The 19,013-nt window shown below is 39.6% G+C and overlaps 1 protein-coding gene across 1 annotated transcript in view; it reads right to left on the reverse strand.

Moving 5' to 3' along the window:
• The window catches only part of DNAH11 (dynein axonemal heavy chain 11), a 324,062-nt gene that overhangs the window by 119,243 nt on the left and 185,806 nt on the right, over positions 1-19,013 (reverse strand). The window contains 4 exon segments of the mRNA XM_082845873.1: positions 3,643-3,804; positions 15,024-15,166; positions 15,586-15,709; positions 16,632-16,794. Of these exon segments, the coding sequence (XP_082701999.1) occupies positions 3,643-3,804; positions 15,024-15,166; positions 15,586-15,709; positions 16,632-16,794 (592 nt within the window).

Genomic DNA, 19,013 nt, shown 5'->3' on the forward strand with positions numbered 1-19,013 from the left:
ATGGGCATGGGCTTCTCCATCTTGCTCAGACCTTTTTTTTCTACTCCTTCCGAAGCAAATCTCACTCCTCAGAGAACTCGTCTTTTCACTTCCATTCAATAATTTCTCTTTTCATCAAGCCCTGCTTTCAAGTAGGTCGATTATTCATTTTGACTTGAAAAATCAAAAATATTATCTTTTTTTTAAAATAGGACTTATTCAATTTTAAAAAAATTTAATTTGTTTTCGGCTGCATTGGGTCTTTGTTGCTGCACGCAGGCTTTCTCTAGTTGCGGCGAGCAGGGGCTACTCTTCATTGTGGTGCGCGGGCCTCTCATTGCGGTGGCTTCTCTTGTTGCGAAGCATGGGCTCTAGGCATGCAGGCTTCAGTAGTTGTGGCTCGCAGGCTCGAGAGCGCAGGCTCAGTAGTTGTGGCGCACAGGCTTAGTTGCTCCGCGGCATGTGGGATCTTCCCGGACCAGGGATCGAACCCGTGTCCCCTGGGTTGGCAGGCGGATTCTTAACCAGTGCGCCACCAGGGTAGTCCCATTTCTTATCTTTTAACACCTGTTTCTCCTTCCTTTTTTCCTGGATTTTCCTAACTGGGACCCATATACTTCTCAACAAGATCTCCTCCCAATTATCATTTGTAACCCAATTCCCACGGATGGCTGGAGGATATCCTCTCCCTCCTTACACTGTGTCTTTCCATCTCCATTTCCAAATCTCCTATGAGGAGTGTATGTTGACACAAAGTCTTCAGATAAATACCTGGTGATACTTCAGTGTCAAACTATTTTGGTCATTCTGTCAGCTGTCATTTTAGTTCAATACCAGGTAACAGAAAAGTAGCACAAACATTAACTTAGACTTAGTCAGTCCACACCCCTGGGTGCTGAGTGTGTACTACCTGAAAATTATATGTCAACACACACAAAACAGCTTGCCTTTAACGAATCCTTTCTCTGGCTAAAGGCGGGGGGGGGGGCACCTTGTATAAGTACCTTACACTCAGCAGATGAGGCCAATAATTAAGAAGCGCTAACTTATGCTGACAACTCTCAGTCTTAATCGTGGAAATTAAAACTAAGAAAGTGATCAAATTAGTGCTCATTCAAAAGATGTAAAAGCTGTTTTTGACCTCTACTGAAAAGGCCCCACGCATTTGGAGAAGAAGGTGGACACGTTGCCCTCTGAATTATAACTATTGCTCCTGAGTAACAAATTAGGAAGGTGGGAAAGTTAAATAAGCACACAGCACTGGAACGAAATTGACTAATTTGTTTCCAGGCATAATTCAGCTCCATGGAAATGGGAAAGTGCTTTTTAAATTCCTATTTGGCACCCAGCATCCTATAGGAGGCATCATGATACCGCCAAATAGAGCTGAGGACCTGCGAGGAGCCCTCTGGACTTAAAATGATGCAAGTCCTGCCTCATCCAGTAGATGTCAATGGTCACTGGCGTATCAAAGCTCCTTCAGGAGGAGCTGTTTTCTAAGTGGCACCTACTCTGACAGGAGAGGGTCTGCACCAGAGCAGCAAAGGCAAGGGGCTTAAAGCACTGTGCCAGACACTAAATTAAACCACACCACCGGCTCTGATTTCCTCCCATTTGAGAAATGAACATTAAGAAACAAAGCATGCTGGTCCTTTTCTCTTCCTTACCAAGCCAGCCTAATCAAATGATCTGGATGAAACAGAATTTTGCTACCAAAAGATACATACAGGCTCTCTTCCTCTTAGTAAATCGGCATTCTGAATGCTTCTTGTAGTTATTAGAAGACAAAATAATTCCCTTCATAATTCCAGAAATGCAGTGGACTTAGCAATAGCTGAAGAAATTTGTGTTAGTAACTGACCATCATTAGTCATATTTAATGGTTTTCCAGATTTTAAAGTAAAAAATATTTCGGGTAGACTTTATGTAATGCTAGCGTTAGTCTCCACTAAATGGGGTTCCTCTGACTCGAGGAAGACACATAATGTGGAGAACAGCATTTCAGACAGAAATCAATCACTCCTGTGACAGTCTACTACTCTGTTCATGGGAACAAATTTACATATATTTCCCTAAATGTAAGAAAAGCTTTGCAGTGTCCCCCAACCAGTGGGGAAAAAGTGAATATCACTTAAAAAAATAGAACCACACATTAATATTACTCACTCTTTACCCCCCCAAATCCTGATGATGATGTTGTTTTAAAGGTCTAGGTAAGTTCATTCAATGTTAGGGGTGAGTGTAGAGACAGGCAAGAGAAAGAACTTTCTGGATATGAAGAAAACAGTGAAATAGAGTTCATTTTTTTTCATTAATTTATAGAAATGTTTTAAGTGTGTGTGTGGAGAAAAGCAAGAGGAGGTATTTGAATATGATAAAACCTCTATCATATACATCTTTTAGATGTTGCATAACCGTTCTTCCCTGGCAATCCAGCAGTAAGTAATTAGATTAATAGACATTTTGGAAAATACAATAAACCATATATGATAAAGCTGTATATATTATGTATATAAAATATAAATATAAATATGCAATAAAGCTAGCTGCATTACAAATCATTAATTGAAAAAGTAAATATGCCCAGATTTCTAACCCTCTGGCCACCAAAAGATATAATATTCAACGAAATGCGAAAGGACTGCTTTGGAAAAGCAGCAGTTACGGCTTTGGGAGGAAAGGAGGCTACAGCAGGTTGTCCCCGTTCACAGCAAAGTTTCAGCTGGAAAGAGCCATCACTCCTTACATATCCCTGATTTTATTTTTGGCTCTGAGAATCACTCTTCCTGCCTGACTTATTCTAGGCACCTTTCGACTTATCACTCCAAGGAATCAGAAGACAAACCTCCCTGGGAAATGTTCACAATCACCATCCATCCAAACTTTCCCATCAGAAAGGTGCTTGATGGGTGCACAACTTCATTTCCAGGAGGTCTAAATGACACCTTCATATCTATGGGTACATTCCTTTTTCACTTTGAATCTGAATGCTTGAAGTTGTTTCTTTTTTTCCGTTTCATGCAACTTTTTAAAAAGGCAATAGGAGGTGGAAATTTCAACATGAGCAAATGACAAACATAATCTATAAAACATACACCCATAAAACAAAGAAGCATATACATTAGTTGACTTAGTGACTGCAAAACATATGGGGCCTGATTTTTCACCTATCAGTACCATAATGAGAAAAATCACAATGAATTGCCTTACTTTGTTAAGAACAAGCATTGCATGGCTATGGGTGCCTACTTTTTTGTTTAGTTGTGAATGTAAAGGATTTATATTCAGTAAGTTCTGAATATCCTGGCCTTCTGGTGAGTCAGTGGATGAGTAAGAACTCACGTGCTGTTTGTGTCTGAGTGTGTGTGTGTTAGTGTATATGTGTGTCTGTGTGTGTGTTAGTGTGTATGTGTCTCTGTGTATGTCTGTGTGTATCTGTGTGTGTGTGTATGTACCTCAACCAGATACAAAAAGATCAGCCATCATATTCAGTAAAATGTAAACTCACAAAGATGATCTTATCATCTTAAACAAACAAGGACAGCTTTCTGCTAGGAGGTGTATTTTGGAAATGTTTTACTGAGGACTTGGGTCAGTGAGAGTGTGTGTGTTTGAGAGAGAGAGAGAGAGAGAGAGAGAGATTCAGAGGCTGACACGGCATACCTCAATTCCCTTGGTTTCCTCAATGAACCTCCTGCTGACTGTGACCAGAGCCTCCTGGGGCCAAGCATGGAACCAGTCAACAGCCGTGCAGTTAACCAGGGCTGGGAACTTCCGAGCTCTACTTCTCAGCGTGTGACCAACCGGAGAGAAACACAAAATGATCTGTGGAGACACGGGGGCAGGGCAAAACCAGGAGGGTGATGAGTGAGCAAAGAATTACACTGCGATGCTGGACAATGAAAGAAAGGAGTGCAGCCAACCGTGACATTAAACTAGCCTAAAGCACCACAGAGTCGAAAGCAACATTAACCTCCTTGCAAATCAAAGTACAAACCTGCCCCACGGAACATACAGAAACAGTGCTGTGTGCTTTCCTTAAAACTGGTCCCTCTCCTTCTAAACATTTTTGATGATCATCAAGCATAGTGGGAAATTCATTCTTTTCTATCACACAAGTTACATTATGACAATTAAAAATAAAAACCAAATCTCTATGATAAAATAATACCAAGACTATCATCTGCTGTCTCCTATTCTGTAATTCACCAGTCTCCATAAAACTCTGTAAGATACTTTTAAGAAAACAGTTTTATCACATTCAATGTTTACTTTGTTTCCACTTAAAATAAAATACATTCACTGGAGTTCATACTTAACATTTTTAAAGGAGTAAAAATTTCAGTTTATACATGATCCTGATGAGAAATTTGTAAGTTTTCAAAGTTTTATTTAAGTATTTAATGACTTAAGAGTTAAATTGGAAAGTTTCCATACTCTTTAGTGACACAGGGCTGCTTTCTGTCAGGAGTGCCTGAGTTCAGCTGTGACATGTGTCACAGAAGCTCAGTGAGGGAAGCAGGTTATCAGGACTTCAGTGGGTCTGAATATCCTTTCTGGGCTCGTCAGATGTGGTGCCGTGTGTCAAGTACTAGCACAGAAGAGGTGTTTAGGGAGCTCCGTTTTTGTCCTCTGTCTTCTCTCCCAAGTCACTGTGGACTTGAGGGCACTGGGGAGACTGATGCCAACTGGGGTAAGGTCTGAGGATGAGTCTTGGTTTCCTTTTTTCTAGACGCGGCTTGCACTTGATGATGTGAAACAAAGCTCTGCAGTTCTTTCAATGAAGTCTCTCACGCTTTGAGATAAGGCAACTAACAAAATCACTTTTCAAGGGATATATTTTTTCCACATAGCATTTTAAAATTCATGTCATAAAAATCATAAAAATATGTGAAACCATATATTCTCGTTTAACAGGTGTTTTTACCATATTAATTTTATATACTATGGCTCTTCAACGACTCAAGAGATGAATCCTAAGATCTAAAATGATTTTCAATAATGCATAAGCTGACCGATTTCTTTTTTATATTCAAGAGTCTAGTTACAAACTGAATAACTGCTGTAATACTGCATGTGCTAAGTTCACAAGCGTCAGTTACAAGGCAGAATTTTCACTTACATCTCAGTGTTTAAGTTTCTCCTAACTGCCTTGTCTCCCCATACATGAGTATTTCTCCTTAATGTCCTAGAAGTTGGTTTTCTGCACCCAACTTACCTCTCATTCATGACAATTTTAGAGACTTCATTTATACATAATTGTAGCAAAGGCGGGGGGGAAGCATCATTTATTTGAGGTCCTAAATATTTCCATCACTTCTACACTTACTCTGTTTCTACACTTACTACCGGCATACTATCAGGTCTGAAGAATGTGTTAGAAAACAAAGTATCTGAACCATGTGTGGTGAGCCTCAGGAAAAAAATACTTTAAGTTAATTTAATGATATGCCTTAATTATTTATTGAAAGATAATATAGAACACTGATTTAAAGAATTATTCTCCTTTTCTACAATTTTACAGTTGAATTCATTTTTTTTTTTTCTATGTTATAAGGATCCTCACAATGCCATCTAAATTTCACGTGGAGGGCAGAGGGCAGATGGCAGGAGATGAGTGGTTCTCAAAGGATTTTTAGGAGCTGGTTAGAAATGCAAATTCTTGGACCTACTCCAGACATGGGGAATCAGAAACTCTGGATGGGGCTTGGCAATCTCTGTGTTTGCAACAAGCCTTCCACGTGATTCTGACACCCACAGCTATAACCTAATAGTCTTAAAATTTCTATGGGAATACCTAAACGAAATATTTACACTTTTAACGCTTTTGCATTTGGTGAAATACTCATAGAATCTAAGTCTCTATTATATACAGAGTGAAGTAGAAAATTTAGAGAATTTTAAATAAGTTAGATAATCATTAATAACCTCAGTTCTATCAGATAAATTAGACCCTGGGAACTAAATGAGAGAAGTATGCTTGTTCATCAGTACTTCTTACGAAGGGAAAGGACAGTAGCACACTAGCCTTGAGGAGTGAAATGACTGCCCCAATTTCTAGCTTTGCTAGAAATCTAGCACAGAAATTCTCTCCATCCAGCTTCCTGGGTAGTATTCTGAGAGCCTATGCTAATATCTTGAAAGCGTTGGCTGTTCTGCTCTTTTTAAAAATAGTCTCCACAACTTTTTAGACAACCTGGAGTAAACTCAAGTCGTTGCCTCAAGGAACACTACTGTCTGTGTGTGGGAGGAGATCATCCTATAATTTTCCGGCTGCATTTCCCTAATTTCATGAGAGATTAACATAGCAAAGAATTTATAAGAAAGACAAATAAGTGATTAGAAAAAAGGGTGTGATGCTATCTATAATTTACTTTTTCAGCATCATTAAAATTGTAAGACATTTAACGTGTACAATATGATGATTTTATAAACATAGACACTGTGAAAGGACTTCCCCCCATTGAGTCAATGAACACATCCATCACCCCATATATTTACCTTTTTGTTGACTAATTGTTCAGGCTGGGACTTCTAGTATTATGTTGCATTGGAGTGGTGAGAGTGTGCATCCTTATCTTGTTCCTGATCTTAGAGGAATAGCTTTCAGCTTTTCGCCATTGAGTATAACGTTAGCTGTGGGCTTATCATATATGGCCTTTATTATTTCAGGTATGTGACCTCTATATCCACTTTGTTGAGAGTATCTATCATAAATGGATGTGTATTTTGTCAAATGCTTTTTCTACATCTACTGAGATGATCATATCATTTTTACCCTTCCTTTTGTTAATGTGGCGTATCATAATGATTGACTTGTGGATGATGAACCATACTGCATCTCTGGAATGAATACCACTTGATCATGGTGTACGATATACTTTGAATGTACTGTTGAATTCAGTTTGCTAACATTCTGTTGAGGATTTTTGCATCTATGTATCAAGGATATTGTCCTGTAATTTTCTTGTTTTGTGGTGTCCTTATCTGACTATGGTATCAGGGTCATGCTGGCCTTGTAAAATGAGTGTTCCTACTTCTTCTATTTTTTTGGAAGAGACTGAAAAGGATCGGTGTTAATTCTTCTTGAAATATTTGGTAGAAGTCACCAATGAAGCCAGCTGGTCCTGTAAACTATACCTTTGAAATACTTCAGTCTACTACAATATGCATGTGAATACTCATCTTATTTTACAACTTAGGGGCCATTATCTGGTTATTATCATTATATAACCAAGAGAGACACATGGGCTCAGGATGCTTAACCAGCATTTCACACATTCCAATGAAAGCCTGCATTGCAAAGTCGGCTACCTGAGCTCTTAGCTAACTTCTCTCATCAACATAAATGGCTGGTTACTTAGCATCATGAATACTGGATATGATTGTTCAATGATGAAATGAGTAGTGTTCAAGATATCTTAGAAAAATAGAAATATCTGTACTTGCACCTCTACTGTTCTATGAACAAAACAGGAAAAGCTATATCTCAGAGTAGCCGAGTAATCCCCATGACTCTTTAGACTTTGGATTTTGACCGGTCCTGTGTGCTGTGGTAAACAGCTTATGGAAAGTTTCTGTACTTTTATGTGATCCCAATGAGAAGATGAGCTTAATCCTACCATGAAAATATTTCTATATCTGCCTCAAAGGAACTTTCCAATTAGGGCTAGTCAGGTTCCTAAACGGACAGAGTTGGGATTCCAACAAGTTTACAGAGCAGATTTTAAGACTTCAAGACTTGTTTTAAGTTATGTGCTACACATAAACTCTATGTGTACCAGAGTTCAGTCTGAGACTTCTTTCTTTGAAGCACATCTTAAATTGGAAGATTTGGGGAGAACATTCCCCATCCCCCGAACAGGCGTCATCTACCTCCAAGTATTGAAGGTCCCTGAAATATACCCCCAAATAGTTCCTGACAATTGCAAATGACCAAATTGGCTTAAGTTAGTTTCCAGCAGTGGATTGGAAAGAAAAGTCGGCTAAGAAAATAAAGTTAAAAATGCCTTAGACAGCTGTGCTCTTTTCTAAAAGCAAATTCTCACAAGTAAAAAGCAAACCCTGGAATCACCATCTATATATTTTCTACAGCTCTAATATCTGGATGTCAGGAACTTGCTTTTGGAATCCATACCACAGAACTTTCTATTCCCTTTTTTTTCCCCTCTACACAGGTGTTAAGACTCGTTTGCAATAACCCTCTTTTCATTGTGCTTTGGAGTACATTTCAATTTCTTTTAGATAAGATCCCATGTAATACACATTAATTTGCATATCACTAACAGGCCTCAGTCCATTTCCTCTTGTAATGGAAATTTGAATTGCTATTATCAGTGTATTTTTTTCCAGCTGATATAGTTTATTCTCAGAGGGAATCTTCCCACACTTTCACTTCAGAAGCTTCTATCCATAACTTGTGTTTGCATTTATCCTCAAAAGTCTCAGTATTTTTCAAGATTGATAAGATCTGAATCTTACTGAGAGAATCCTCCCGGGAATGGAGGTTTAGCCTAGAAACAATTCCTTGGTTTGATTGTTTTATCATCACCTTATTAACTTTACGTATTTTCCTGTATCATCCCCTCACCTAATAACCTTTTAACTTCAATTATTTTTATGAGATTCAACAGAATTTTCACCATACACACATTCTATGCATATTTACCTTTATTTTCTTTCTAGGTAATACACAATGAAATCATTCCCACAGCCTTTCATGTGTGTATATTCTTCAGTACAGATTTTTATAAGAGTTAAAAATTTTTTCCATTGGGGAGTTTTAGTTCTTTTCTTTTTTTTTTTTAAATGCAAATTCATAAAGAAATTGCATGTGGAAGCCCAACAGACAGCAAAGAGCAAATGCATTCTTGAGGAGTAAAAACAGTAGGAATTATATTCCCCACTATATTTCCCTTCCTATATATTAATCCTGTATATATGAGGAGAAGAATCCCTTGTCATAGTTGCCCTGCTTGTCTCCAGGGCTGGCGCTGCCCACACATTACCTTCCAGGCCAGTCTGCAGCCCCATAACCTCGTATAATAGTGTTTTTCTTTTTCTAAAACAGAAAATCAGATGCCTGAATATCTATTAAGTGGGTCCATATGTGAACCATGTTATGCAAGGCTTCTGCGTTATGATCTGTGCTGCTCTGCTAGCAGCGTGGCTGCATTTTTGCTGACACAACGTGATAACTCGATACATGTGCAGTTGGGAGAACAAGCGCCATCGGTGCTGGCAAACCCCATTTTTAGGCAGTTAACATACGATATAGGTAGCATTTCAAATTGGTAGTGTAAGGAAAGATTCTATGATAAGAGGTGTTGGGACAATTTGGGGGAGAAAAAGTAGAAAAGCCACCTTATACTGCACAAGGCAATCCAGGGCTAAACATTAAAGATACTATAAATTAATCTAAAGAAAATTCAGGATAATACTTTCATAACCACAGAGTATGAAAATGCTTCCTAAAAAGCCTTAACACACAAAATCCATGAAGAAAAAAAATCAGACTTATTTAATATATAAATGTAAAACAGAAGTCATTGTAAACAAAGTTAGCAGAATTATGGTGAACTTTGAAAAGAACTGCAACACTAAAACAGACAAGGACATTATGGACATATGGTTATTATTCAGCTATATAAAGAGCTCCTATAAATCAATAAAAAGTCTAACAAACCAATAGGAAAATTGGCAAAGGGTAAAAATGGATAAAGGTTTCCTACACTTATTTAAAATAAAGCATGTTTGAGTTAAATAGTTCACTCCATACACCAAATTCTTAGAATCATTTTTTTTTTTTCCCTGTGGGAGACTTCAAATCAAAAAGGCAAAGAGGGAGGTAAAGAAAATAGTGAGAGATGTGAAAAAAAAACATAGTTCTGAGTATGTACTTTGTATGTGTGTCTATACACATAGAAAACTGGAAGAAAATATACCAGTATGTTTCCAGTTGTTATCTCTAGGCAATATAACTGAGCATAGTTTTTATTTTCTTCGTATGGTTCTGTATTTTTAAGGTCTCTAAAATGAACATATATATCTTATGTTATCAAAAATGAATCTCCTCCCTCTCTATACATATATATAACATATACTTATGTATGTATATAATACATAATATATGTAATTTAAAAATACAGAACCATATGAAGAAAATAAAAACTACACACACATACCCCCACCCATAGATAGACAGACAGACAGTTAGATAACCAAACACACAGATAACTAAATTCTTGGGAAAGAATCAGGGGCTGCTACATACACTAAGGGTTCTTTTCCTTACGGCATCACGTGGCCAGGAAGGAAGGCAAGAAAGAAGAGTTTTCAGGTTAACTAAAGTTATTAGGAAAGAAGATGAGAGTACTATACTCTAAGGGTAAATAAGAATTATGCAGGAAAGGATGCACACATACACAGATGTGAAGGAGAGGAGGCACTTGGCACTGACTCACTGGTCTACTTCAGCTGCCAACAGGTTCTCACTACCCCTGCATTCCAAATAGGAACTGAGTTTGGGTGGTGAGCATGGGTAATGGGGTGGTAACTACACATCATTTAGCTTGACCTGCCAGGTGTGCTCGCCAACTCTTGTAACACATTAAGCTTCCCGTGTTGCCCAGCTAGGAACATGTGCAAAGGAAGCATCAGCTAGCTCATCAGAAATTCTGAGTCTTTAGCACATGCTGGTGAATATCACAATATATGAAACTAACAGAGAAATCCATTATTCCTTAGAAAAAATTTTGAGGATTTGCGGGTAATACACACAGATGAAGAGAAAGAAGCTGCCATTTTCTTGCTAAAAGGAGACCCGTTTCTTTGCCGCATCATTTCTCCCTCAGGGTAAGGTGCTGACCACTGATCTTTCTCATGATGCAGCAAACTAAGTGAAGGCCAAGAAGGATGAGAAGTATTTGAGGGACAGATCTTATTCCTCCTCAGCATGTAACAAACAAAAAACAAACAAACAAAAATCTTCCTACCCATTTTAGTAGGGAAGAGAGAAATTATTCAATTAGTAATCCTGTGACAATAGGGAAAAATTATCCATACCTAACTCCAAAATAAATTCTAGCTTGTACCAAGGTGCATACGAAAAAATGTGCCTATGAAAAGGCTCAGACAACAACAGAGGTAAATATAAAACTGATCTCGGTTTCGGTAAGGCCTGCCAAAGCATAGAATCACAGGAAACGCATAGAAGAAAGGCCTGATGGATTTAACAATATGAAAATGCAAAACTTCTGTACTATATGAATATTACTAAGTTCAAAAAGAACAACCATGCAATTATCTCAAGAGAGGCTGCAAAGAAATCCAATAGGTAGATATTTCCTTGACAATACACATCCTGAGTCAAAAGCCAACATATAATGTAATAGTGAAACATGAGAAACACCTTCTTTTGTAGATTTGCCAATGCAGTGAGGAAGGAGGACGGATAAACAGAATATTAGGAAAGACAAAATATCATTATCTGCAGGCTATATATCAACCAACTAATAGAAAATGATTGATGAGGCAGTAAGGTAGCTGGTTACAAAACTAAAAATCAACAGCTCTCCTATATAGAAACAATATACCAGTAGAAAATTTTATGAAGGAAATAGTTCTTCTACAAAAGCAACGTGACCTTTTATCATGAAGATTCAATTCTCCCTAATTTAAAAAAAAAGCTTTCAGTAGGATTTCAACCAAAATTCAAATGAAATGTGTTTAGAATCTGACAAAATGATTCTGCTGTTTATCCAGACATTAAAAACATGTAAAAGCAACAAAGAAAAACTAGATAAGGGCAATGAAATACTAGATACGAAAAAGTATAATAAAGTTTTCATACCTTACATAGTACAGAGCTGGAATCAGTAGGAGTAACAAGAAAATAGAATAGAGGACGTGGAAATAGACCCAGTTAACATGGCTATCTGGCATATAATAAAGATGGTCCTTTAAATTAGTAAGGAAGAAATACATGGTGTTGAGATAAAAACACATCTTTTGGGGAGAAAAAAAAGTAACCTGAAACCTCTCGGCTCACTCTGTCATAAACAATAATAAATATATTCCAGATGTAGCATAGTTTTAAACATAAAGCATGAAAGCATGCAGGCTCTGGAATGGCTGACACTGCTTCTATTCTAAACCAATTTCCAATTTTACTCATAAAGCCTTTGTGACAATATTCACTTCCCCATACTCCCTGGTAGGTGGAGGTGACAAGGGACACACCTGTGTTCAGTGAGACATCAGCTTAGGGATTTGGGGCGAGCTTTGGATTCCTGATTCAGAGAGCCCCAAGTCTCCTTCCCCACTCTTTCTTCCTACCGGGAATATAGACCCTAGTGCACTCATCGTGTGATCATGAGGCAGGAAGCAGCAGGGTGGTCACTGGCGGGACAGAAAGATGGAAAAGCATGGGTTTGTAAGGGGATTACTGAGCTAGTCTGGACTCTGACATGGGAGGGAGGCTTTCAGGAACTGGTCTTGGACATTCTCTTCATTTGTAGCCCAAATGAGTTCCAGGTGCTTCTAGTGAAGAGTTTTTAAATCTTGGAGAGAAAAACACTTTCCTAAACATGTCAGAAACCCCAAATCCATAAAGGCAAACACTGATTAATCTAGGATAAAAACTTAAAAATTTTTCCAGGGTTATAAACAAATTAACAGACATGTACCATATATACATTTAAAAGATAAATGATAGAACAGGAAAAATATCCAACACATATATATAAGCCTAATCGCTTAATATGCACAGAACTCATAAACAAAAAACCATGTACAATTCAGTGGAAAGCTGGGTCCTTTATGATTCAGCCTCGGAGGTTACTCAGCATCACTTCTGCTGAACTATACCCTACTCTATTAGCTGAAGCAGTCATAAGCCCACCCAGATGCAAGGAGAGGGGACCTGAATCCCACCTGTGAGTCAGAAGAGCATCAGAGAAATTGCAGGCACAATTTAAAACTGCTACAAGCTGTAACTACTGAATTTAGCAATTCCCGAGTTAAGAATTTATCCTACAAGAGCAAGCAAAGCTGTGTATACAAGATGCATGTAAAGGACGCTCATGCTAGCATTATTCGTAACAGTGGTTGTCAAATTGCAGCATGCTTCAGAATCACCTGGAGGGTTTGTTAAAACATAGATTTCTGGGTCCCACCCGGAGTTTCTAATTTAAGAGTTCTGGGATGGGGCTGGAGAATTTGCATTTTTGAAAAGTTCCTAGGTGACGCTGATTCTGCTGCTCTGAACAACAGACTTGGACTGCTGCTGATTTATTACATTACTGTCTCAAATTCTATTATTGTACTTATTTTCCCATTTCACAAAGAAAATCTGATCCAAGTATATCGCAGTGGAACAGGCAGAAATCCCCGGCCTTGTTACAACCTGGCCAACAGATGCTTAGTCACATTTTTGATGGGCAGAAAACTCTTTGGGCAACTGAACCTTGAATTCTGATTTCTAACCTCAGCCCAGAATTGCTCAGTAAGACCAATGTGGAATTTGAAACAGGAGGGTGGAGAAGAATCATAGTTACTCTATTCCTTAACCTCCTCACAGAGGTATATTCACAGCTAACGCCACTTCCCATCCCTTCCTGCGTACTCCAGGCTTTACAGAAGCCGCAAAGTCCATTCCTAACTTTATTTATTCATTTATTTTTGGCTGCATTGGGTCTTCATTGCTGCGTGCAGGCTTTCTCTAGTTGTGGCGAGCAGGGGCTGCTCTTCCTTGCGGTGTGCGGGCTTCTCATTGCGGTGGCTTCTCTTGTTGTGGAACATGGGCTCTAGGTGCGCAGGCTTCAGCAAATGCAGCACGTGGGCTCAGTAACTGCGGCACGCAGGCCCTACACGGGCTTCAGTAGTTGCAGCACAGGGGCTCAGTAGTTGTGGTGCTCAGGCTCTAGAGCGCAGGCTCTGTAGTTGTGGCACATGGGCTTAGTTGCTCCGTGGCATGTGGGATCTTCCCGGACCAGGGCTCGAACCCGTGTCCCCTGCATTGGCAGGAGGATTCTTAACCACTGTGCCACCAGGGAAGTCCTCTGTTCCTAACTTGACAGGTGTGGAATACTAGAAGGAGTAGCAAAGTAGTAACTTTTCTAGGTTACTAAGCATTACTATACTAGGAAGTCTCAATTTTTCCATATTAGCATTTTCAATTGGCTTTCTGCCATGAGTGTGGAGGGGCTTCTTGTTCTAATACTTCATCCTTCTTGCTGCTCTTATTTGGTTATATTATATTCCTATATGCTACACTAAAGCATGGAGTAGTTTCTGTGGAGGAACCCTGGGTTGAGCCTCAGATCATCTGAGTGATAGGCCATAATTATTTGCCCTGAAGTACTAACGTAAGAGTCACTTCCTTAACTCAAACTCTTCCTCTGCTCCCTTAATGATTTACAAAACCCTTGCTTCACGCCAATTTACTTTCCCAGCCTGATCCACCTGGTTCTTCCTACAGGAATTTTCCATCCCAGTCATTTAGAGCTATCTGGGGTTTCTCCAAATATGCACCGTGCATTCCACCTTTACTCTTATATAAATGTTATTTCCTCTCCCTGAAAGTTCTTCCCCACCCCATCGCTTCCCCATGAATTCTAAGTCACACTTGACACACAGCACATCACTTCCTCCAGGAGGGTCTAGTGCCATTAGGAAGGATGCTGTATGCCTCTGGAATCACATAGCACCATTCACACTGGTCCCATACTACCATTATTTGTGGTGTCTCTTGTCTCCTGTAATAGTGTAAGTTCCTCAAGGACAGAGACCATGTTCAGTTCACTTGAGGAGTGCAATCTGCTCAGAGCAATGCTTTGTAGGAGCCCAGCATCACAGGAAACTTGAAGAAGGTGCCCTCCAGACACTCATGGAAAAATGCAAATGTCCTTTCAAAATGAATGACTGGATGTCCTTACAAAATGAATGAGTGGACTTCAAACTTCTCATATGAATTGCGAAACAGAACCATAGCAGAGTTCTAACAGCATGTTTAACTAAATGCAAATAAAGCAAATGTTTCTTACTTTCAGCTGTAGTCGCACCCGGGCCAAAAAGAACTTCCAACAATTTTCTGTGGAGTCCACCATGCCCAGACCATGAACTTCACTACGAATTCCAGAAATTATCTTGTCCACATCTTCATCACTGAACAGATCAGGGATTTCCCCTGCCCCCAAAGGAATGAGTAGAATTATTAAAAGACTGCCACAATTTAAATTTTATACATGACTTGAAATGCTTTATAATACAAAGTTCACCTTTAAAGAGTTTGAAACAGAAACGCAATTTTTCTTTTTGCATTTACAAGACACACAACACACTGAGGACAAGCTATGACGAATCCACCCACTAAACTCGCCCATGTAGGAATAACATTTACTTCACTGAAGGCCTCTCCAAGGCATCTCACATCCGCAAGCAGACTGAGAAAGAATATACTTCAAATTAGTTAGGTTTATAGGTTTCTCCTCAAAGAATGCCCCAGCAAACACCTCAAAGACAAATTATCTCTATTTAAAGTTCACTGAAACTACAGATCATTTGTCTTTGGGGAAGATCTTTCATGAAATGTGTTGATTTAATCACCTGATGCCAGCAAGTCATTAATCAGCACGAGAAAGCTCTCATCTAGAACCTGTGCATCTGTCAGCAGGAACGCAGTGGGCATGTTCTTGGCTCCGGTTCTGATATACAAATTGGCAAGATCTACCTGTAAGGAAAGGAGGCCATTATTCACGCTGTATTAAAATGCTGGTGTGACGTGGGGAGCGTGTGTGCGAGGGCTAGGGAGAACTGAGGCGCTACAATGGGAGGGCTGTGTGCTGTCCTTTCCCCCGTTTACATATTCTTTCCTCACAGTGACCATCTTCTTACGGGGGCAAACAGCATGACGTCACCTCCATTTCTGGCATATAATGATGAGTATCATGTTTGTGGCCTAATGGAGCCCAAGACGCAAATAGGCTCCTGAGAAACAACTCCCTTCTCTTCCAGTAAAAGTGAATGCAGTAACGCCACTGTCAAGCAACTCAGTTAAAAGAAGTTTTTGTCTCATTTCAACAGCTGTCTACTTCATTGGCTGGTGTCTTATGTAGTTAGTTTTATTTAGTAATATTGAAAGCATGTGGTTTGGTTTTTTTTGCTTTAAAATAGCACTTGCCACAAACTCTAAGTACTATTTTGTAAGTACTGTTGTAACTCAAAAGCAAAATTTTAAAAACACGTCAGAGCTTCCTGACTGTGTTCCCATCATATTTTATTTTCATAATCTGCTTCAAGGTGGAAGAAATCTCTTCGCGCTTGTTAAAAAAAAGTAAAAAAGAAAAGTATCTTTTTTCCCCTCACTCCATCGTATGGGGCTATGAATACTGCTGATTATCAAGTATGGTCCATGCAAAAGAAAAAACATGTTTGTGTAAGCAAGTATTTAATAAAATATTTTCTAGCCAGTTCTACAGGCTTATAGGCTTATATACCTATAAATGTTGGTAGCAATTTGCTATTACTAATCTGACCATGAAGGAGAAACTGCCAACTAAATCCTCTGAAGAGCTTTCCCCCCTCTCCATGGATGACGGGAGCACTTATATCCTGGGGCAGAAGGGGCACGGGATGCCCATCACTGTACTTACCCGAAGTTCTTGGATTCCAAAGCCTTCGGTCAGAGTGATCTGGAAGACCTCGAGGCTGCAAACGTGGGCCGCCAGGCGGGACAGGCTCTGCTTGCCACTGCCCCCCACTCCAATCAAGAGCGCGTAACCCCGAGGAGCCCGCAGGATCCGGCTGATGCGACACCTGGGGAGAGGAAGCACACTCCCTGCAGACGATATCCAACGAGCCCCGGGGCCATGTCTGTTTCGTTTTTCACATATTTAGATACTAAATTCCGATTTTCATGTCGGACTTTCCGTCCCTGTTCCTCTGTTTTCCCATTAAACAAAGATGCCGCCCGAGTCTGCCCCCGCATCGCTCGCCTAACAAACCATCCTGGTTAATGGCGTCTGGACTCTCACTGCTGTACTACTCTCCACCAGAAAAGGACAGAAAATGAAGACATGGCCTTTCAAAAGCGTCACATTTTCCTGATAAGCAAGAAAGATCCTAACCTCACATCAGCATCCACGTACAAGGACATCAAAGGGGGGATATTTTTGGGCCAGAAACCTTTGCTGTAGAATTACTGTGGAAAGAATGGATTTGTTCAAACCGACACACAGCTCACGTGTGACTTGCTTCATGCATTTTAAACACCTGCCTTTTTGTATGATTCTTAACGTCCTTTGCACTAAAGCTTTCCCTGTGCCTCGAGCTGTCTAAAACATTTACTGAAACTGTTAGAATCCCAGAGTTACATTTCCGGCGAGGTTAACTAATCCCTTGTTCTGTATTACTGAAGAGATTCTCAATGCTTAAACTTTTGATACTATTGCTGTATCTTACAGTTAGGAATAAGTTGGCTTTAACATGATCAAAATATGTGTTTGGTTGAAGAAATTTCCCATAATTATGTCATAAATATTAAGAAAAATAACAAAAAAAATATAAGCATATTGAAACCCAAATGCAGGAAAAAAAAAAAAAAACCACACTATTGTATTTGCTCTCAGCTGCTTTCCTGAATGAATTTAAACTTCAAGCCCTGAATGCTCCACATAGATTTTTTTTTTTTTTAAGAGTGCTTTTTGAAAAAATGAAGTTGGGGTCACTTATACAAGGACCAACACACGTGAGCATTTCCTGAAAACCTTCAATAGCTGAAAAGACAGGTTATCTTTCCAAGCTCAGCCATCGCATTACATTTTATTTGACAGGACCACACAACAAGACCACCTTGGGAAAGCTCTAAGGCTACTCTAACATGAGTGACATCCCAAGTTACAAAGCAGGGTGGTCATTTCATTTTAATGTGTGCTTTGAGGTCTGCACCTCACCAGAGTCTCTCAGTGGCAAAAGTCCCTTTCTACAACATTCTAGGACACTCTCTGAAATCATCTCTGACACTGAGTAAATCAGCTTCTAGCTCATAATCCCTGATCAAAGTAATGGCTTTCCCTTTAGGTCACCGAGAACTCTGTGTTGAAGGATTAGAGGGGAAGACTCTTCAGCGCCAATGGGACATCTCCTCCACCCGAGCCACGACAGACGGTCACCATATACTAACCCAACCAGCAACAGTATTACTAATAACTCACTTATCACCACGGTCAGAGATTCTAACTGAAGCTTCCTGTCTGCGTAATCAGAGGATTGCAACTGCAAAGGGATCGATAAAACAATCAACACCTCACATGCTTATAATAACTGATGATGGGGAGACCTCCCAAGTTTTTCTTAGGCACTTGGGCTCAACATTTAATCTGCTCAAATCTTCTTCTGAAAATTGAATTCTCCACGTTTTTTGGGTCTGTTTGAGTCGCCTTCCTCACATACTTCCTTCTTTCTTGGTTTATTTCATTATTTTAATCTTTGCCCAATATCACTTGTTTGAAGAGCCAGTGTTGTTCATTGAATGGCTTCCCCCCAGACTCATATATTGAAGTCCTAACCTCCAGTATCTAAGGATATAAGCTTATTTGGAAATAGGGTGATTGAAGAAGAAACTAGTTAGGATGAGGTCATAGGGGAGTAGGGTGAGCACCTTATCCAGTACGACTGGCGTCCTTATAAAAAGGAGAAATTTGGATACAAACACACACAAAGGGAAACTGCCACGTGAAGATTGGAGTTAGGCTGTCACAAGCCAAGGAACTACCAGAAGCAAGGAAAGAATTCTAGAACAGATCCTCCCCAGCACCTTCAGAAGGAGCACAGCCCTTCCAGCCCTTCAGACTTCTTGCCTCCAGAACTGTTGAGACAATAAATATCTGTCTTTCTAAACTGCCCAGTTTGTAGTGTTTTGTTAGAGCAGCTCTAGGAGACCAGGACAGCCACTGAGAAATAATGGTGACTAGGAGAACAGGATTGGAAGGAAAGATGCAATCGACTTCCCACATGGCAGCAGCAACGGCAAGCTG

Source organism: Leucopleurus acutus (assembly GCF_964270905.1).
Source record: "Leucopleurus acutus genome assembly, chromosome: 9".
Lineage (NCBI taxonomy): Eukaryota > Metazoa > Chordata > Mammalia > Artiodactyla > Delphinidae > Leucopleurus > Leucopleurus acutus.